The sequence below is a fragment of the Podarcis filfolensis genome, assembly GCF_964270895.1.
Source record: "Podarcis filfolensis genome assembly, chromosome: 7".
In the NCBI taxonomy this organism is placed as follows: domain Eukaryota; kingdom Metazoa; phylum Chordata; class Lepidosauria; order Squamata; family Lacertidae; genus Podarcis; species Podarcis filfolensis.
This window is the reverse complement of record NC_139603.1, coordinates 42,387,622-42,409,461: the sequence shown is the minus strand read 5'-3', so window position 1 is coordinate 42,409,461 and position 21,840 is coordinate 42,387,622. Positions and strand designations below refer to the sequence as shown.

At 41.1% G+C, this 21,840-nt stretch overlaps 1 protein-coding gene across 1 annotated transcript in view; it reads left to right on the top strand.

Annotated features, from left to right (window-relative positions):
* GNAL (G protein subunit alpha L) overlaps positions 1 to 21,840 on the top strand; it is a 118,031-nt gene that overhangs the window by 93,402 nt on the left and 2,789 nt on the right. Inside the window, exons 6-12 of the mRNA XM_083622615.1 lie at positions 12,405 to 12,459; positions 13,593 to 13,666; positions 14,771 to 14,829; positions 15,063 to 15,183; positions 15,545 to 15,675; positions 18,157 to 18,224; positions 18,690 to 21,357. Coding sequence (XP_083478741.1) covers positions 12,405 to 12,459; positions 13,593 to 13,666; positions 14,771 to 14,829; positions 15,063 to 15,183; positions 15,545 to 15,675; positions 18,157 to 18,224; positions 18,690 to 18,836 — 655 coding nt within the window. The 3' untranslated portion in view covers positions 18,837 to 21,357. The remainder of the gene's footprint in view (positions 1 to 12,404; positions 12,460 to 13,592; positions 13,667 to 14,770; positions 14,830 to 15,062; positions 15,184 to 15,544; positions 15,676 to 18,156; positions 18,225 to 18,689; positions 21,358 to 21,840) is intronic.

Below are 21,840 nucleotides of genomic sequence, written 5' to 3'. Positions count from 1 at the left end.
GCTGAACCCATACTAATTATATCAATAAATGTTTTGGGATTTCCTGAGCCAAGATTCTGAGTCTTTTGGCCAACGGTGGAAGCCAGGACATATGTAGTTTTGCCCTAAAATAAAGCTCATTTGGATGAAGATTATAAATGAAATTAAAGTTTTAATTCTCAATAAGGTACCAGCAAACCCATCTGTAATTTTGTTTGGCTGTATAAAAGACTGGTTTCTGCTGGAAGATAAGGAAATGACAGCCCAGCTGTGAACAGCTGCACATAAGACAATTTGCTCTAATTGGGGGGAAATCCCAAACCCTTACACTGGATCAGTAAATCATGAGGATATAGGAATTGGTAAATATAGTTAATTAATAGGATGGGGGGGTAGACAAACAAATAATCTATTTAATTAAAAATGGGAGCATGTTTCTAATGTGTACAGTATAAGAAGACACAGGAAAATTTAGGACCATTTTGTTTGGTTTAGCTATATTGTTTTTTGGGGGGCATAGTGCAATAAAATATATTTTTAAAAGAGAGTAGGAATGTAGTGAGCCAAGGCCTGTTTGGGGCAAAAGCCTGTCTTGCTCTTTTGTAATAATGTAGGGCACAGGAATGGCTTATGAAAGCCAGAAGCATTTTATCAAGTAGAATCGGAGAGCTGAGCTTGGACAAACAAGACCTGCAGAAGCTTTTGCTGTTATTATATAACTGAAAACAGTTTGCCAGGAGGGATACCTAATATTTCCTTAAAGACAATAAGTTGCTCACCTGTACAGTAACCCTGTAAAAGAAAATTACCAAGAAGTGTTACCTCACTATTTCACAACATTAAAATTTGAAAAGATTTCATGATGGAAAAAAGCAAGAATGCCTGTGTACTTTCCTTAGCCAATATTAGGGTTGTATATGTTAGGGAAGTATGAAAGCACGATGACTTGCCAAGCAAGAGACAATATATCATTGTGTAAGACTTAAGTGACAGTTTAGTTGTTTATGTAATAAAAGAGCTGTTGAGGATCCATGTGTTTTATTTCCTGAGCTACACCAGTTTTGCCGGTGAAAAAATATTTTAAAACTCTTTAAGATAATTGTCAAGATTTAAGTACTGTATTACAGTAGCGAATCCACTCTTTATTAGCATTTAGTGGAGTTGATTTACTTGACGGACAAGTCACCTCACATGCAGCAACCCCAGTCTGTCTTTTGCTTGCCTGCTTGAGGTGGGAGTGGGTTGGAAGAGAATTACTGAAATGCATATAGTTCACCCATTTTCCCACAATGGTTGATGTGCTTAGGTCTCATATTATATACAATGGGGATCGTTTTGCGTGCAGGTGCTGTTCCCACAATGGACTGGCACCAGGCCCTTTATATGATTTCTGTGATAATTTACCTGTTAGACTGAAAAACATTAGTACTATTAAAAAGTTGTATTCAGCAACTCCTGATATCCAGACCTTTCACATTAAATATTTCCCCAATTATTTTGTATTTCACAGACCCCTCCCCTAGTTAGGCTCTTTCTGTCAAAGAGGTTTGTTAGCCTGTGCTAAAAGGAAATCTGACCTATACAATATAACATTAATTTTAAAAACCCATGAGATATTGCAGGGCACCCAAGAGCCTCCCTAGAGCCCAGTAAGCAAATCTGAGTTTCCCAGCACAAAAAGAACTTTTAAGCTCTCCACCTTCCATGAATTTTGTGCAATTTCAACTGGCTAATCGCCAACCATGTAAAGTTGAAATTACTATTATTATTTATTGAATTTATATACCACCCTCTACCTGGAGGTTTCAGGGCAGTCCACAGAATAAAATAAAAATATAAAACCACAAAATACATAATCAAAATAAGAACAACCGCCCAATAAATCCCCCACCCCCGAATTTTTTTTTTAAAGGGCATAGAATGTCAATCAAATCAACCAAATGCCTAATTAAAAAGCAACATTTTTGCCTGGCACCTGAAGGTATATGATGAAGGTGCCAGGTGAACTTCCCTGGGGAGAGCAGTCCACAGATGGGTAGCCACTGTGTAGAAAGCCCGTTCTCATGTTGTCACCCTCCGTTCTCGAGTTAAATGTGTGTAAGTTAAATGTGTGTAAGTAGTGTGCTGCCTCTATAAAAAATATATGAAATGTTTAACATAGTATGATTGTGAAGTTTTTCATATTCACAATTAGGGTGAATATGTGAAAATCCGGACAGAAAAGTTGTTGAATTTTGGGGGGCAAAATCGGGGGGGTGTGCCATTTTTGAGCTATTTTTATGGAAATTTGGCAGAAATGTCATTGCCGACATGGGCTGCCATACTTCCAGATTTTCCCAGGCATTTTACTGATTTCCGCCAGGACACTGTTAGAGCCAGCAGTATTCCAGATATGTCCGAAAATCTGGACGTGTGGCAGCCAATTAAATCAGTTTTGTGTGTGTACTATATACAATAAAAATGAAAAGGAAGGAAGATGAAATTGCAAGACCTTTAAGGCTCTGCAATTTCATCAATATGTATGTTAAATATTTTGGTGGAAGTTAATGTGCAACTTACTTGCATCACAGACCACATTTGTTCAGTGGTGGTGTATTTGCACTTCTGACAGATTAAACAGTTGTCACATCACTTCCCCATAGTGGAGCAATGCTCTCCAGACTATTCTAGCAAATATATTATGCTATTTTGTGATACTGCAATGCTATTATTTTTCTTATGTGAAGTCCTAAAGAATAGAATTATTTAACATAACGGGCTCTTTAAAAGATCTCTAAATATACTTGGAAGACTATTAAAAAGCAGCGCCACAATTTCATATAAATTCCTGTAGCAGCTTTAGATTTGAAAATGGCCTATTTCACACTTCTTAAATTATATTTGTGTGTTTCTAGACTGTTTCCCACTTTTCAACTCTACCTCCATTTCTGAAAACCATTTTGGAGAAATAGTACTTGCTGATTGGAGTGGTGCAGATTGATATAAATAACAAATAATTCATTATATAGTTTTAAGTATACTAGATTTTAATATAAAACATAATTGTTTTGGACTTTTAAAATCCTAAGCCAGGAAAATCAACTGCAGATATTCAATCTGAATTTAGGACTAATTCAATTCTCTCTCAACACTTCTAACATAGGGTTACCAGACGTCCCCAGTTCCCAGGGACACTCCCTGAATTTGCACATCTGTCCCCGGACAAATTCCGTCCCTGGAATGTCCCCAGATTTGCAAATCTGTCGCTGGGAAACATGGCAGTGGCAGCCTCAGCAACCCGGAGCCAGCCTGTTAGCGCAGTTGGCTCTGGCTGGCTTCAGGAGCTGCCCACTGCCGTTGCACCTGCCATTTTTCCTGCTCCACGGCAGTGAGCAGCAAGCAGCTCCTGAAACCAGCCAGAGCCAACTGCACTACCAGGCTGGACCCTCCTGGGCAACAGACGCCCGCCTGTAACTCCCGAGCCTCCCCTGATCTGTCAAAACAAAGGGGGAAGGAGATCGGGGAAGGCTCAGGAGTCACGGGCGGGTGGCGTGCCATTGCCCAGTTTTTTATGTTTCACAGGGTGCGAAAGAAGGACTTTGCACTTTTATACAATATGCATGTGTGCTTGGGCCCAGGGTCTTTTGCTTCACCATCCCCACTACTGACTCCCTGTTGCTACTCAGCTTCAAATAAAAAGGGGGGTCCCTGGATTTATTGGGAAAAAATCTGGTAACCATATTCTAACACGCTAGCTCAGAAGTAAGACTCATATATGGAAAGAGTGTGATGCTGAAAATTAATTCATTAAACAGCAGAACATTATCAGCAGCAGTAAATGTTAAAATCCCTAAAATCAATGCTGGTGGTAACATAAACTCACATATCAACATATAAAATGCCTGGGCAAAGTGAATACCTCACTTCTGCATTTGTAACCCTAATGTCTTACGCAGTATGGCAACTCTGTTGACATATAATAATATGAATTTCCTGTATTTATAGCTTATAAAATGACACACACACAGATTTATTTAAATCGCTTGAGAAGAAAGATGTTGCAGATGATTTAAGAATTTCAATTCAAGGTTGTTGTTTTTTGTGAGTTGCAGGCTTATCTTTTGAGGAATGTGTTCTATAACATGCAGATTCAGTCTTCGGTTTCACCCTCGATAAGTTCAATTTATGTCTCCAATCAAGGTCTTAAAACTTGATGCTGCAAATGAAACTGACATGGCCTTCTCCCCATTGTGCCTTAAGACTATCAGTTGCATCTGGCCTGCCAGTGTCTGTTGTACAGATTGAGCAGGAGTCATGTGTAGCATGGTGCAAGGCAGAACTGTGCTACTAGTCAGCTATCAGTGCTTCTGTACAGTCAATATTATACAGGACACATCCAAGACACCCACGCAGCCAAATTCCATACATTACACTAGCCCCTGAAATAATTGCATTTTCCCAGCGACAAAATGATCACAATCCTGTCCTGTAACGCAAAGCAGTCCTTCATTACAGCAAGGTGAGGGACTCGAAGAGGATGTTTACTGTCCCCAACACGTTACACAGTTTGCACTGCCTAGAATTTATTGAGGAAGTGTGAAATAGGATGCTAGAGTATGTGTGAGCGGAACTTGAACTGCAGCTTTGGTTTCACTGAGAGTATGATTCCATTGTGTTGCAATTTAGAACAAGTTGCTAAAGAGCTTGGGAATACAAATGACTTACACAGAACTTATCTATGTGAACTTACACCGTTCAGCATTCATACTAAGACTCTTCCCCCCCCCCAAGTTAACAGAGCCTGTTTCCCCACCCCAGAGGCACAGCAGGTGGCATGAGAGGGCATTGCCAGAAATGAGAGGTCCAGGCATAGCTCCCATGTCCCCCAACTAGTCCTCCTTCTGTTTGCCCCACAGGTTCCTCATAATCTGAAGCATGAGTAACTTGAATGGCATGTACATGGAAGGCTGGGCAAAAATATGTGAGACAACCATGGATTTCCCACTCCATAATGATGCCCCCTCGGACTGCTCGTGTAACTGGGGGCAAGTGGGAAAGCTTTGAGATCTACTGCTGTGCACAGACGTTACACCTGAACTCAGTTGGATGGAGCCCCAAGTGATTTCATTTTGCAGAAGCCTGTATAACCTTTAAATTACAGAAATAATAAGAATAGTATTAGTTCTATTTTTGGGTACACTCTGAATAATTTACAGCAGATATGAATCAAGCGATTTCAGAGGAGAGAAAATTTGGCTTAAATGTACATTGGCAATAGCTTTAAACAGTTCCTGCACCAATTGGCAAGAAATGTTCATCACCACCTGATATTACAAAATGATGTTTCCCTCCCTGCCTGTTTTTGTGTGTGTGTGTGTGTGTGTGTGTGTGTGTGTGTGTGTGTGTGTGTTGTTTTTTGTTGGTTTTGGGCCTGGAAATTGTGTGGTAACAGCAGTAGGAATCCTGAGTGTTCCATGTGAATAGTTTTGCTGTAGATATACATTTTAACCTTGAAACCGTGGGAGTCTACTAAACTCTCTGTGTAAAAGACAGTTTTCCAGATATAAATCTTAATATTGTTTATATAAGGACAGGGGTTAATGATTTGGCTCAGAAGCCAAAAATATCAGTTGAGCTAAAATATGGTTTATACACTAAATTTAGCTGTAAAATGAACTCCCCCCAAATCCACACCCCTATCGATGACTGCTTCTGTATTTAAATGCCAACTTAAGTCAAATATGACAAATAGTTTTGAACATTATTACGTTAAAAGAGAATGTTTCCAGAACCTCCCTGGAGGCTAGTAGACATGGTCTTTTTGCCAGTCAGTGAGTTCATTGCTAAATAGAAAACAGAATTTGGAATAATGACTGCTGATGTCACCAAGGGCACTGATGTTTGAGGTTCCCGAAAATGGGGAAGCATTGCTATTTCCAATTGCAGTTCATAAAAAGAATGATGTATTTGAGGGGCTTTTTTTCCCAGATTCAAGGTTGTGGGTTCCCAAGGCTGGCTGATAGCTTCCTCCCCTTTCCAGCTTTCTGACAATAATGTTACAGATCTGGGGTAACAGAATTTGGGGGTGCAACTGCTAGAATTAGTGAATGTTAGAATATAATAAAAGAGTGGAATTTAGCTGATTTTTTGAGTACTGAAGGGAAGATGCCAGGCCAGTGGAAAAATGCAGACTAAGCTCACTTTCCAGGGCAGGGTCTCACCTGGGATAAAAGTCATTAAGCACGGCAAAAGGTGCTGATAGCCCATCACAGGGAAATCCTTGGGCCTGTGCCAACGGAGGTGGCTAGGGTTATGCTGAGCAATGACGTAATTACAGGGAAATAGTCATCTTTTAAAACTGGGCTTGGAATAGCAGGGAGAATGGGTGAGCAGACAGGGGTTGCTTGGCCAGGGGTTTTCTGGAAAGGAGAAGCAGGAAGTCGAGAGAACTTTATACTTGGGGCTGAAGGGCAGATGCCATGAGGGCTGGCTGAAGACAAGCTGGAGAAGAGGCACAGAGATGGCACTTAGAAAGCCTCTGAAAGCAGCACTGAGCTGCTGTGAAGGACAAGCCTTCTTGCGATGAGAATGCTGTCAACTCCGCACACTCTCCATCTGTGCACAGGTTGTAAAAATATGTTAATAAAGCCCATTTTAAAAGGCAGGACGGCCTCCACTGCGTCTTGATTCCCAATGGAAACACCACCCTGAGTGAGCGCCTGGAACCTGCCGGAATTTTGCTCTCATTTCCTCTCTCATTGAAAGAGGAATCACTTTGTCTGATCTTTAGATCGCGATCTCTGAAGAGCCTTCAGAGGAATTTTATCTCCTGAGGTGTACAGGGGTAAAGCACTCTTAACTGCTCTTTAATCTCCAATCCTAAATACAAATAATTTGGTACATGTTAGTGAAGCATTTAAATATGTGTTTGTCACAAATTAATACCTACTAATAGAAACCTAGCTTGACTATATTAGAATCATAGTTTGCCTCTCTCTTTGTGTTACTGAAATATTGTTTAATGAACACATTTGTAATTTCTTTCAGTGAAGACATTCTACAGTGTTGCTACAGCAAGTCTGTAGAATTGCTGGAGAATATGTTTTTTGATGTACGGGACGCGGGTGGCGCTGTGGGTAAAACCTCAGTGCCTAGGACTTGCCGATTCGGCGGTTCGAATCCCCGCGGCGGGGTGAGCTCCCGTCTTTTGGTCCCAGCTCCTGCCCACCTAGCAGTTCGAAAGCACCCCTAAGTGCAAGTAGATAAATAGGTACCGCTTCATAGCAGGAAGGTAAACGGCGTTTCCGTGTGCTGCGCTGGTGCTGGCTCGCTAGAGCAGCTTCGTCACGCTGGCCATGTGACCCGGAGGTTTCTCCGGACAGCGCTGGCCCCCGGCCTCTTAAGTGAGATGGGCGCACAACCCTAGAGTCGGACACGACTGGCCCGTACGGGCAGGGGTACCTTTACCTTTATGTTTTTTGATGTAGACTCAAAGTAAAATATTTTTGTTTAAATAAATCTCATGCTCCCATATCTCACTAAATCTAGTCAGCCGATACAAACGGGCAACCATTTTATAATCAAGGCTTGAGGATTTATTTTATGTGTGACAATGCAAATAAATACTAAGTGAATATTTCAATATTTGAAACTTTCATAGTAAAACCAAAAAATACTTTCCGGACAAATTCCTAAAACTCGTAATTTCACATTTAAGATACGGAAACTTGTGTCCCTTATATATAACATGAGTTACCCATTTTAACAGTTACATAAATAGGTTACAACAAATAAACTGAATTTTATTTTAAATGGTTGTTAGAATTTGAATCCATTTAAAGGTGTTTGTTACCTTACTAGACTGAAAACCAGAGGTGTAAACTCTTTAGAATGCAGTTTTGTTTGCCCAAATGTAATGTGAGCTGGCACATTTTGTTTAGCTATTGCTGCCCTCTGCAGGTTGCTTAAAGTATAATGAAAAGGGAGTTTGGTGCTTGGAAAAGCAGAGATGAACTTTAAATGCAGTTTTCTAGTGACCAAATGTTTTGTCCATGTGACCAAATTATTTGTTATAATCCATGATCAAAGGGAAAGGGATTGGGGGGTGGGGAAAGGAAGGAAGGAAGGAAAGTCCAACCTCAGCCACATCTTATTAGCTACAAAGTTCTTATAAGAACCAGTTGGAATAGAAACAGTTCAAAGAAAGGAGGAGCCAAAAGTTGCTGATTTTTCAGCAGAGCATACAGTAGAGACCCGGCAGTCCCAACTCTTCCTTTGCTGCAGCCTGATAGAAAGGCTATATAATATGGCGTCTCTGTAGAGTTCAGATAGGGATTGGTCATCTTTTCAGCGGTACAGTTACTTTAGACTCTGAATTTAATGGTTTTGCAGGAGGGGGCTTCATTAGATGGTAACGTGCATTACAGTACTTACTTCAAAATGTGGTAAGCCACCCCTAATGCTCATTTTGCTGAGTGGAGCACTGGACATCTGTTCCAAACATGGTACGTTTCAAAAGGCTGCCTGAAACAGTCCTATACACCAGACAAATTAGGCCCAGCAGGCTAAAGATTCCCCAAGGCTGGTGTCTAAGATTGTTGTCTTGGTAGCATTTTGAACGGTACCATGTTTCTAACAACCAATCACTCACAAGGAACCTGTTTCTACTGGGATTGTATTAAGATTTCTTTGAATAGTAAAGATGATGTTGAGATTAGGATTAGGATTTTTTATTATTATTTGTACCCTGCCCATCTGACTGGGTTGCCCCAGCCACTCTGGGCAGCTTCCCACATATATAAAAACCTTGTAAAACATTAAACCTTAAAAGCTTCCCCATACAGGGCTGCCTTCAGATGTTTCCTAAATGTTATATAATTAGTCATTTCCTTAACATCTGATGGGAGGGCATTCCACAGGGTGGGTGCTACTACCGAGAAGGCCCTCTGCCTGGTTCCCTGGAACTTTGCTTCTCACAGTGAGGGAACTGCCAGAAGGCCCTCGGCGCTGGACCTCAGTGTCCAGGCTGAGCGATGGGGGTGGAGACACTCCTTCAGGTATACAGGGCCAAGGTTGTTTAGGGCTTTCAAATAAAAAATCCTTTATGCATGTCTTTTTTAAAAAAAGCATGCCTTACTTTTCTCTATAAAATTCTCTCTCTCGCTCTCTATCTATATACATATCAATCACACACCAAACAGTTACAATGGTTCACATTACATTGATTTCTGTGGTAGTATTAAGCACATGCTCCAGGCTTTTCAATTTCAGCAGTTTAGAAGGGGTTCCTCACAAGTAAATATCCATTTTCTTTTGATGTGTGAAACCTTAGCTCCAAACCTTTTCGAAACGGGGGGGGGGGGGAGTGCAGGTTGAAATCTGCACTTTTGTGTTTTCTGCCTACATAAGATAAATTTTAAGATTGCTTGTCAAAGAAAGTGTCAGATGTGTTTCCAAGGCAACTTACTAAAGATACTTAGAAATCTAAAGATAGATATAATGTCAGTAGCTAAATAATATTGTTCATCTTGGCCTTTTTCTCTTTAACAAATGTGAAATATTTAAGATAGATTCAGAAGCCTTCTAACTATTGCTGTTTTGGGCAGTTTATTGCAGCGTTAGTTCATGTTAGAGCAAAGCGATAAAGGAAAACACAGTGAGATGCACAGGGAAAGGAAGTTCCCTGTTGGCAGGCAGGATCGACTTGTTTGTCTTTCCCATTTTCTCAGCCATATAACTTGATTCAAAATTCTCTCCCAGGTTTTATGTTCTGACAAACAGCTCACTTTGCTGCAAGGAATGTTTGTGGCCAAGGGTTAAGATGGATTACTTTTTAAATTAGCAAACCTGTTTAAGGCATGATCCTATGCACATTTAAAGGTAAAGGTACCCTTGACCGTTAGGTCCAGTCGCGGACGACTCTGGGATTGTGGCACTCATCTCGCTCTATAGGCCGAGGAGCTAGCATTTGTCCGCAGACAGCTTCCGGGTCATGTGGCCAGCATGACTAAGCCGCTTCTGGCGAACCAGAGCAGCGCACGGAAACGCCGTTTACCTTCCCGCTGGAGCGGTACCTATTTATCTACTTGCACTTTGATGTGCTTTCAAACTGCTAGGTTGGCAGGAGCAAGAACTGGGCAACTGGAGCTCACCCCGTCATGGGGATTTGAACCGCCAACCTTCTCATTGGCAAGCCCTAGGCTCTGTGATTTAGACCACAGTGCGACTGAACCCTGTGCAACTGATTTATAAGAAAATGTGCTACTTCACTGAACTGTAGGATTCTCACAAAAGCTGTATGAAGTCAGTTAAACCTTTTTATGTGGCAGCCAAAGGCAGCACTGTTTACTGCGGTTTCATACCTAGACAAATAAATGTTTGAGTGTAAAGTGTTGTTCAGATTTCACGAAAAAGCACAAGCAATTTTTTTACATATGCAAACATAGATATCTTGTATATATTAAAGAGGAGAGTTGCATATGGTTGGTGTGTTATCATTAGAGGTTTATAAGACATCTGATGCAACGAGAACTTTTGAGCAGCATATAAAGGTAGTGTGTGTTTAAAAACAAGTGCCTTAGAACAACCTGTCATGCACAGGGTTTAAATACTTATGTGTGAGAAGGAAGGTTGTCAGGGTCCCATTGAGGCTGCTATTGCCTTTCTACCAAAAAGCTCATCCCTCTGCACTGTTACTATGCATGGGGGGGGGGGCAACATTCATCTTGCAGAGGAGGGATTGGCATGGAAGTAAAGTACCAAGTACCTTGCCATTTCCAACCCTGAACAATCTTCACTTTGCCTTGTAACTTTCAGTAGATTTTGCCAAAATAGATATGCTGTGGAGGATCTATGATCAGATCTCCAAATGTTGTGTATTTTCACTTAGAGCTGCTGCTATTATCCCTGCCAATTTGGATCCTCGCCATTGTTCTGAGGGAGGAGTTAACTCTTTTCTCTCAGTACAATGTGAGAACCTCTTCTGTTGCCACTCTAGCAGCAGTTTTGAAAGGTGATTGGAGTCAGGGAAACAGCTGTGCTTAAAGCAGTGTCACAGCCCAAATAAAAATCTTAAAGTGCTTGTAGTTGCATTTGAGCAAAAGGAAAATGTGTTGGAAGCTCCAATCACAGAGTAGTGTTATCCTTCCACAACTGTATCCTACAATATGGCATCAGGAAAGGGGGCTATATGTCTGTTTTAGTGGCATCATAAGCCTTAGAAAATCAGTCATATCCAGCCAGCACTCCAAATTACAATAGCTCTACTATTATGGGAAAGAGAGAGATTGTAGGTTTATCCTCTAAACCAGGAAGGGGGGTTGTCTAATCTGTCGCCCTCCATATCTTGTTGAGACTGCACATTCATCATTCCTGATGCTTCACCACGCTAGCTGGGGCTGTTGGTACCTGGAGGCCGCAGTTTAGCCACTGCTGATGCAAAACTAAAGCGGTTTATTGAGGAGAGACATATAAGCCTGCAAATGAACAACAGCTTTTCATTTCCTGTAAACTGGAAATAACCTAGCACTTCTCTCTGCTTGATGTCTGCTCTTCTTTAAAACTTTAACACCACACTTTTATTTCCTGATAGTCAGCCAGTTGCCATAGCAACAGGTGTTGGAAATTCAGGTAATATGAGTCAGGGCTAATCCTGCTAATACGTACATCTTTCCTAGGAGCCTTGTCTTGGTTCTTCCCCGTCTTATGCTTGTAGCTGTGCCCTGTATCCCTTGTGAAAATAAACCTTTTGGTGGATTCATAGGGTTCCTAAATCTAAAAGTAATGCAGGGCACGTTATCTTGTTGATTGTTTACAGGGGAAAATATTTTAAAACTCAAGTAAAAACATTAACAAAATACCAGAATTTAGCAAAATAATGCAAGCAATGGTCCACGTACAACAAATATAAATAATAGGTGAGCTCTTTCATTAATCAAAGTAGCCCCATTGAAATCAGTAGACTTGTATTTCCATTTTAACAGGGTCTACTCAATTTCTTAGTTGGCCAATAAGATGGGTAATCTTATGCAATAAATATGCACAATAAATATGCATGATGATTTCTTAAAAGACTGTATTTTAGAAAGTGAAGGTGCTGCACTGTTTCTGCAGAGATACACTAAACAATGCACATCCACATCCACAGGGTTGTTATAGTGGTTGCCTAAACTTCTTTGTTTGTTGCATTAGCTTTTTAAAGTTTTGAATATCACCTTTTACATCTTTCTTGACAGGTAATTAATCCAACATTTGGATTGTATAGGCTTCTATTGGGGGCCCTTGTACTGTAAAAAGTATTGGATAAATGGTGCTTTGGCTGCAACTTTAACCATGTTTCTTAGATTACCCACCATATGTATCATAATAATAGTGGGGATGAGGCAGCTGTTATTGGGTGTTTTAGATATATTAGATTTTCCATGGTTAACAGCTGTGTTTTCTTTCAGCTTTCTAGAAAGAATAGACAGTGTCAGTCTGATTGATTACACACCCACAGATCAGGTGAGTAAAGTGGGAAACAACTGGCTGTGAACTGCAAGCCATCTTCATATTTTTTTAAACATGTCCAGTGGTGTCCATCTGCTGAGAGAATAAAACTGTCCGTGGAACAGGAATGCAGTGTCTGGTATTTCCCTTGCATGCTCTATGCCACTGAAACCTGCTCTGGGTTCCTGAGGGACCCTCCAGAACAGACTTCCAAAAATTGCCTCTGTCCCTGTTCTACTGGTAGATTTGTTTCATGAGTGCACAGACACCACTGGATGCTACCCATAGCATTTAATTTTAAATATACTAATTTTAAACCGTTCAGTGGGGGGAATGTCTCAAATGAAGGATGAGTTAATTCTGTCATGTTTGCTTCCTTAAAATTCAGAGATCACAATTCACAGAAAGAACGCAGATCATTTGTTGAAGTGTTCTAGTCCTTCATCCATGACTGGTGAATTTAGTTTTTGTGAACAACAGAGGCTTTAACCTTTTCCCTTCCATGCCACGTGGCAGACTGCTTTTGAAACTGGGGCGGGGGGGGGAGATTAAAAACAATTTATTGTATTGCGGGGTGGAGGTAGCCATTCAAAGAACAAAAGTAAAATAGTTCCACCTTGCTTGATTCTAAGCAGGTCTTCAGATCCTGGCCAGTATCAAAAAGTAAATATCACCCAACTCCTTGTTTGCATTTCCTGATGCCCAAGAAGCAAAACACATCAGCCCTTTTCACTGCTGATTGTGAGGCACGTGCCATCATGGTGTCTGGCATACACACAAAGGCATACCTTTTCAGAGGGAATTTAGCCAGATATGGGAAGAACTGTGCAGTTTGAGAAGTTACTGAGAAGAGAGAGCCAGCTGACGAAACAGTTGTATCAATTCACATTGTGCATCAGTTGCACTGAAATGTTGATATATATCAGTTAAAATTGTATAGTCCAGGGTAGACAATGTGATGCCTCCCAGATGTTGTGGGCAACAACTCCCACCAGACCCAGCAGAGTGGCCAAGAGTCAGGGGGTGATGAGGGTTGTCATTCAAAACATCTGGAAGAACCACGTTGGCTACTCCTGTACTCCTAGTATAAACAAGTGCTTTTTTAAACCAAAAAACGACATACTTCTGATTCTGTTTTTCCTTTCCAGGATCTCTTGAGGTGCAGGGTTTTGACATCGGGGATTTTTGAGACAAGATTCCAAGTAGATAAAGTAAACTTTCAGTGAGTACACTAGTACTGTAGTAATCTGTATTTTTTGTCATTATGGTAAAGTAGAGGCGACCAAATTGACTTTAAAAAAATTATAGAACCATTTTTTTCAAATAACCTTGTGGGCTGCAACAGGATTGCACAAGAGAAGAGCAAAGCTTGAAACGTATACAACAGCTCCATTTGTTGCACAAGCCATTGCTGGTTATTTACTTCTTTTGGTAAATTATGGTCCTTGAACTTTCAAATTTCAGATGAGGTCTTTCCAAGGCTTTATATAATGATAATGAAAGAGCGGAAGTGTTATTTCACGAGCCCTAATTCAAATAGCACATTAAAATCCCTGGGTTTTGAATTTTTATATTTGATACCTACGAAAGCAATGATAGCTACTACAAAGAGAAGTTTAATTAACATTTAGTCTATGTTTGCTGTTAATACTTTTTTCTAGTCTGACTGCAGCAATGAAGCATTCCCAATGAACTATTTTAATACTTTTACCCATTTGAAATTTTTGGTACATTCTGGAATGTTCTTAGGCCTCAAATATATGCTGCATCTCAAAATGATTACATTCTAAACAGTGCTTATAAAACTCTAGTAAAGCTGAATAACTTTCTCAGCCTTGTAAAAGTATTGTAGGAATGTCAATTCCTTCTGTCCTCTGAATCACTATAGCAGGCACAGGCAAACTCGGCCCTCCAGATGTTTTGGGACTACAATTCCCATCATCCCTGACCACTGGTCCTGTTAGCTAAGGATCATGGGAGTTGTAGTCCCAAAACATCTGGAGGGCCGAGTTTGCCTATGCCTGAGATAGAGGATCCTTGCTCTTTTTCGCAGTAGACTTGTTTGGCCCACTTTCTTGTTGCATTTTGAGACATGTTTGTAAATTTGCACTCTCAGCCGGACCCCCCCCCCCCCTTTTCACAACTGATCTGTGTTTCCCCAACTATCTGTTAGTATATAAATAAAACATTTTCGGGAAGCTGAGGGCATGTCCCTTTTTTCATGCAATAAATACTGCCATTTCATTTGGAAGTTTAACAACATAGCATGCAAAGTGTAACTTTCCTTGTGCATGCCAAAACGTAACACCCTCTGGCTTTTCAACAGCATGTTTGATGTAGGTGGTCAGAGAGATGAAAGAAGAAAATGGATCCAGTGTTTTAACGGTAAGCAATATATTCACATTATGTGTTCTAAGAATGTTTCCAGCTCCCTTATTTTATGTTGTAAGTGTACATAATTTAGATTGATCTGAGTTTCTAAACCTTCAGAAATCTTTACCATTTTGTCTGTATATCTTAGATTGCATTTATATAAATACCATCATAAAACATGTTTATTTACTGTGGCAATGAACGCAACACAGAAAAAACCTTATTCTCTGGGTGTTCTCCTCTAGATGTCACAGCTATTATCTTTGTCGTGGCCTGTAGCAGCTACAACATGGTCATAAGGGAAGACAACAACACGAACAGATTACGGGAGTCCCTGGACCTCTTCAAAAGTATCTGGAACAACAGGTAAAATTCCCATACAACAGAGCAACTATATTGGGAAGGGGGAATAGTATGCAGCATTTCTAGCTTTCCATCCTCTGCTGCCACCAGGTAAGCACTGGCACACTGGCCTGGGATGGGATACGCAGAGAGTGAAGATCACTTTCTGTGCTCCCCATCCCCCACCACCACTGGGTGCAGCAGGCGGGGGCAGGACGCATCACGTGATGCCAGGCCCCTTCAATGGGGGGCAAGTCGCCCCCCCTGCTTCCAAGCTTCCTTGCCTTGCTTCTGCGTTGCCAGAAGCAACTGGCTGGCTGCTGTTGGAAATTAGGACACTGAATGATGTTTGTATGAGATTATTCTAACATGTGGGTCTTTGCAGGTGGTTACGGACAATTTCTATCATTTTGTTTTTGAATAAACAAGATATGCTGGCTGAAAAAGTCTTGGCAGGGAAGTCTAAAATTGAAGATTATTTTCCTGAATTCACACGTTACACTGTACCTGAAGATGGTGAGTTTCTTATCTGCATTGTGATTAAGTAGCTAGGGTAATCTTTGGTTTCCTTTAAGGTCATGCATAAATTCCTTAAATAACATATATATATCAAAGTAAATATATCAACGCAGAAGTTAAGATATATTTTGTTCCAAGTAACACTAATAAACCTTTAGACAACCAATAGGCTGGTTAGTTCAGATGGAAGTGTGGCCTTGCTTGGCAGTCACCTAAGAGAGGAAAACCAGCAGGGAAGGAGGAAAGAGTGGTGAAAATGTCCAGCAATTGGGCTGAGCTGCAAACCATCCTCAGGATTGGTGGGATCTCAGTAGCACCCACTACTTCTGCCGCAGCAGGTCTGAGCAGAAGATCTGACAAGATACGCCAGTCCCCTCTGCAGCTCTGACATAGTCACGACAGAAGCAATTAACAGCTGCTGCCTCAGACAACCTTTTTGGCAAACCCCTTCCTCTTCCCAAACTTGGAGAGCTCAGAAAGGTAGTTCTTTCCTAATTTTGCATGCAGTTTCAGAGGGCCATAGTTCTGTAGTGCCAAAGGTTCCAGATTCAATCACTAATATCTCAAGGTAGGACTAGAAAAACTCCCCTGTCTGAAGCTTTGGATAACTGCTGCCTGCCAACGAAGACAATACTGACATGGACAAATAGTAGCTTCCCGTGTCCCCACATTTCACAATAGCTCTGCAGGTCAATGAAGGTCAGTACGATATCAGAAACAAGACCCAGCACCTCCCTCAGGGGTGGGGTGGGGCCACTGGCAGGCACAAATTTTGGCTGACTACCAAGGTCAGATTTGTAGATCCCTGCCCTTGTGGTGCCTTGCTAACAATCTTCTACTCTCCCACATTATCTTAATCACTGTTCCTTCAGAGCCTTTCTATAGTCTCCCTTTGCCTCAGTAAGTTTTTTATCTCATTTTCTACCTACCGTATTTTTTGCCCTATAGGACACACATTTTCCCCTCCAAAAATGAAGGGGAAATGTGTGTGCGTCCTATGGGGCGAATGCAGACTTTCACTGAAGCCTGGAGAGTGAGAGGGGTCGGTGCGCACCAACCCCTCTCGCTCTCCAGGCTTCAGGAAGCTATCCGCAAGCCTTGGGAGCTCCGCGTGAGTTCCCGTCGGGCTCCCAAGGCTTGCAGATAGCAGCCTGCATTCCAAAGCCTGGGGCGCGCTGCACAGCGCGCCCCAGGCTTCGTGCAGATATCAGGCAGCCCCACAAGCTCGGGGGACAGCGGGGAGGTGCAGCGCCGCCATCCCGCTGTTCCCTGACCTGGTTTGGAGGCTGCCAGCCCCACAAGCTTGGGGGACAGATATCTGCAAGCCTGGGGAAACCGGCGTGACTTCCCTCCGGGCTCCCTAGGCTTGCGGATAGCAGCCTGTTCTGGGGTCGGGGGAAGCTCGGGCATCCCCCACCCCAGCCCCACGCCTGGGGGGGGGAATAAAATGTTTTCCCTTTATTTCCCCCCCCCAAAAAAAACTAGGTGCGTCCTATGGGCCGGTGCGCCCTATGGGACGAAAAATACGGTAATTTTTGTTCATATTTATCTTTCTCAGTCCCTTGCCTGCTTTTCACTCTTTCATTAGCCTTCTTGCTTCTGGACTTCCTGCCCTTTGGGTTTCTTAATTTCCAGATTCTTTTCCCAAACTCCACCAGACAAAGTAACAAATACTCAAGAGCAGCTAGACTGAAAACTGCTTAGCTCCTTGAACTACTGAGCATTCCATGTGACTACACCAGATGAGAATCATGTATGAAGGTTTCATTGTCATAACCAAAATGTAGATAGCCTGGGAGCAAATCCTCTTATCTTGTTTAAATGTTAATGTGTTCTGTGTATTATTCTTCCTATCTCAGACAACTGTTGCTTTGTTGAGCAATTCCTTTCTTCCAATGCCTCTCCGTATTGCGTCGTGTTAGGGCACTTCCCCACCAAACCTACCTTGATGCCTAGCCCTCCTACCCTGTTCACAACTACCCTAAAGGCTGCCTGCTTCCTCCTCCTCCTCCAGACTCAGTTTTGCCCTTATAGAACTCAAACCAATACAAAGGTCTCTACCTGCCCTTGGCTCTGGTTCCACCTACTGTTGGCCTCCCTGCATTATGCCCTACTGGCCCAATGAGCACCAGTCACCACTGGTTAGACAGTAATCAAGAGAGCATTTGCCCACATGGGAATATTTTAGCTGATGTATATTACAGTGATGAAAGTATAAGTTGTAGATAATGATGTACCTAAATGTTACTATTGCAAGAAATGTCGCTTGTTCAGGGAGTTCTGGGGATTAAGTGTGTGAAATGAGGTTAGTTTTATTTAAGTTAATAAATGTTCTTACATTTGACAGTATTAGCCATGAAATTGTACTGATACATAAAAGGCAGTAAATTGCCCATGCTTATCTAATCTGCCTTAACCATGCTTTCCTTTTTTATATCTACATGTCATTACTACTTACTTATTTAATGTTCCTAACAGCAACGCCAGATGCAGGAGAAGACCCCAAAGTTACAAGAGCAAAGTTTTTTATCCGGGATGAATTTTTAGTAAGTGACACTTTAAAAAACATTGACTGGCTGTGTTAATTTACTATCGATAAACTCATTTGACCAGAAAGGAGTTTTAGTATAATCTTTGAACGTTATAGAAAATGTGTAACATCTTGAAATCCAGCTGTTATTTAAATATTAATCAACAATGTCCCCGTTATATAAATCAGGAAAAAATGCCTGGTCACTTGTCTAGCTACGTATAATTATTTTGTCTTCTATCTGGTATTCCTTTTAGAATGGCTTGCCTTTCACCTCCAGCCCATTTGTGTGAACCAGATAACTAAGATTAATGCATATAACCCTCTGGTTTTAGATTGGACACGCACACACACTTTGCCATTTCCAGGTCTGCCTTTCACTTCTCAAAGCAGCACTTTGTTGTGTTGATAGCTGTCCAATGGCAGGTACAGTTTGTGCCTTTCAAGTCTTGACTCTGTATTGGTTTTCTTCCCCCTGCAGAGAATAAGCACGGCGACTGGAGATGGAAAGCATTACTGCTACCCCCACTTTACATGCGCAGTTGACACAGAAAACATCCGCAGAGTGTTCAACGACTGTAGAGACATCATTCAGAGAATGCACCTTCGGCAGTATGAACTATTGTAATTGAGAACACCATGGAGCCTGTGGTTTTAAACATCATCTTTTTTTCCGACTTCTTCATGTGAAGTAAGAGGGAGATGCTATATAGATACACGTCTGCCTCCTCAGTTTGTTTACTTTGATTAGCCTTTCAACCCAGTTCATGCTTTATGGGACGATGTGTGTGCTTTATTTTTATATGCCACTTCTGTGTCATTCCACTAAGGCCTTTGGCTACCTCTGTTTCCTTAGGTTTGGTTGCATTTTTGTTTTGTTTTTAATTGGACATAGCCTGCTAGTTGTTTTTTCCCCCCAGCAGGTTTGTTCAAGCTGGTATCTGCTAGTTGGGCGACACCATGTCATACTTGCAGTGTGCATGGGTTTCCTTTCTACCGTGACGCTGAAGAGTACTTGATAGATTGGGTGGGGGAGAATAATGCACTTTGTTTTAGGGTTGTGAAATACTGTTGAGGATATATACACGCGTGATGTAGCAGCACCACAATATTAGTCACAGTTTTTAACATAACTGAGTTGCAGGTCAGCTGACAAAGGTGACCTCCTCTTCTAAGCCATTATTGGCACAGGAAATAGACTAGATAGTGAGGCACAGGGAAGATGAGCAATTTTTCTGGAGGTTTGGAGCCAAGAGTCTCTACACACCTCAGGCATTTGAATTCAGAGCTACTTTTTCAGACTACTTGCATCTAGGCAGAAAATTCACCCTCACTTTTGTTTCTTCTGTCCACAAATGATCCAACTACTTTAGATCATTTTTGGACAACAGTCTTCTCCCTATATATATAATATATATATATAATATATATTATTTTTGTTTTACTGCTGGTTTATTATTATATTGTACAGACTGTAAAGTGTAATATTATTTTGTACAATTTTATTGAAGATAAATACTTGTAGAAGATCTTTGTGCCTTGATTATGGCTGTACCTGTAAAACGAGCTAAGATGTAAGTATGTTTTTGATTGCGCTGTACAGCTTGATGTCAACTTTACCTGCAGCAGTGACTGAAGGTAAAAAACTTCTCTGTAGAGTTTAGGGTTTTTCTGGTTTATATAAAAAGAAATGCTCTTTAGTATAAAAAAATATAAATTATGCAAATTTTAGTCATATACCTTTGAAAGTAAGTTATTACTGCCACCAGATGTTGCAGCAAATATGCCTTTCTCAGTCTTAGCTTTAAAACACTGAAATTGATTCAAGTGTCCAAATTGCAACCTGGTGTTTTCATGGAAACCAAGGATTTTGTTTTACCTTTAAAAAAAACCTATGTTCAGTAATTCTTTGGTCATTCATAGCCAATTTCACAATTGCAGATTGTGAATGTGTAGAAGCACCATTAGATAAAGGCTCTTCAATCTCTGTTGCAACAGCCGCTTTCATTGTGCAAATTGGAAGAAAGAAGAAAAGGTTTAACCCTTGTGTCTGGCCTAAGAGAATTACAAGATGACAATTTTATTTCTCTTAATAAAGAGACCTTAGAAAATGGTTTTATTTTAAATATTGTAGAATCACAATGTGTGGATATTTCTCAAACTTGAATAATTTATGCAAATGACATTCACAAAATAAGTTGTGGTACAGTATAATATAAAAGCAAGAATTGCAGTAGCAATAAGGCATGTCCTTCTCAGTACTATAACACTGCTTTTATATTTTATACATAGGTGTTATGTCGGAGTACATAGTTTCCTGTGTCCAAGGTAACCTGTACAAATGTTTAAAATTTGTAATTGCAATAACAAAATTTAGAAGTGTTAGCCTACATACCTTCATAGATTATGTATCTCTTGGATTATCTTCATCCTTTGCTTTAAATTTAAAGGCAAATTACTCTTTGAAATATTTTCAACCACCCAATGTGAATCAATTCTTAAAGGAGGATAGCATGTTTGTTGTTTATGTAAGCCCAGCCGTTTTTCCCTGACAACTGGGCAGACATGTTGTGGTTGTAACTCTGCAGAGGGGTCACATTAGTAATCTTTCTAGGTACTGTATTTTCTAAGACCCTTTTCAACACTTTAGTTCCACTCTGAAACTGCTAGTTGGATATATTTTAATGATTTTTCAATAATGCTAACCATGCATGTTTCCAAAACGTTAGAAAGACACAAGTGTTTAGGATCAAAATGCAAGATTCTGACAACACCATTTCCCATAAAGTGCATCACTAATACCAAGCATCAGGCCTTTCACTCTTACTGCATTTGCCCATCATGGTAAACCATAGTTAATAGCTTACCTGTAACATAAAGATGGCTCCTGCCACAAAGTGAGCAGGAGAAACAAATCACAGTCCTGGTTTAGTGTAACATGTGGACTTGAGGATTGTGGTTTGTTTCACTATGAACAGACCACAGTTGGTAAGCCAAGAAATAAACCTTGACTTCCCTTTGTGGTTTGGGAGTAAAATAAACAACAATCCTCAAGTTTACACAGGGGATTGTGGTTTGTTGCTCCCATTCATGCTAGAGGAGAAATTTCTGCATTTACTGTAAATCATTTGCTATGGGGGGGCCACTAGGTGGCGCATCGGAAGATGGCTGACAATAACATCTCTCCGACCCACACGAGGTAATTTGGAGGCTATGATGGGGGTAATTAGACTCCTTAACCCCCCCAGGATTGTGGGGGGGACGGCCCTTGCCTGCTGTGCCCTATACCACCCCCGAATTTGTGGGGGTGGGGGCACTAGGCACAAAGCCCTCCTGTGGGATTCCGGCACTCCTGGACGCCGTCCCTGATTCGCGCCGCTAGTTGCAAGCATCTTCAAAAGAAACAATTTGGACGAGATAAATTGCACATGCTTCAAGGAAAAAGGGGAGTAAAGACTGCTGACAGAAGAGATCTCTGATAACAAGACAAGAATAAAATATGAGAAGATACGTCAAGATACGGTATGACTGAGGGGGGAGGGGGGGAAAAACCTGCCTTCCTTTTTCTTATGTGATTTAACAAGAATCCCCTCCCCTAATGAGTCTGAAACTAAGGTCTTAAGCTGTGGATT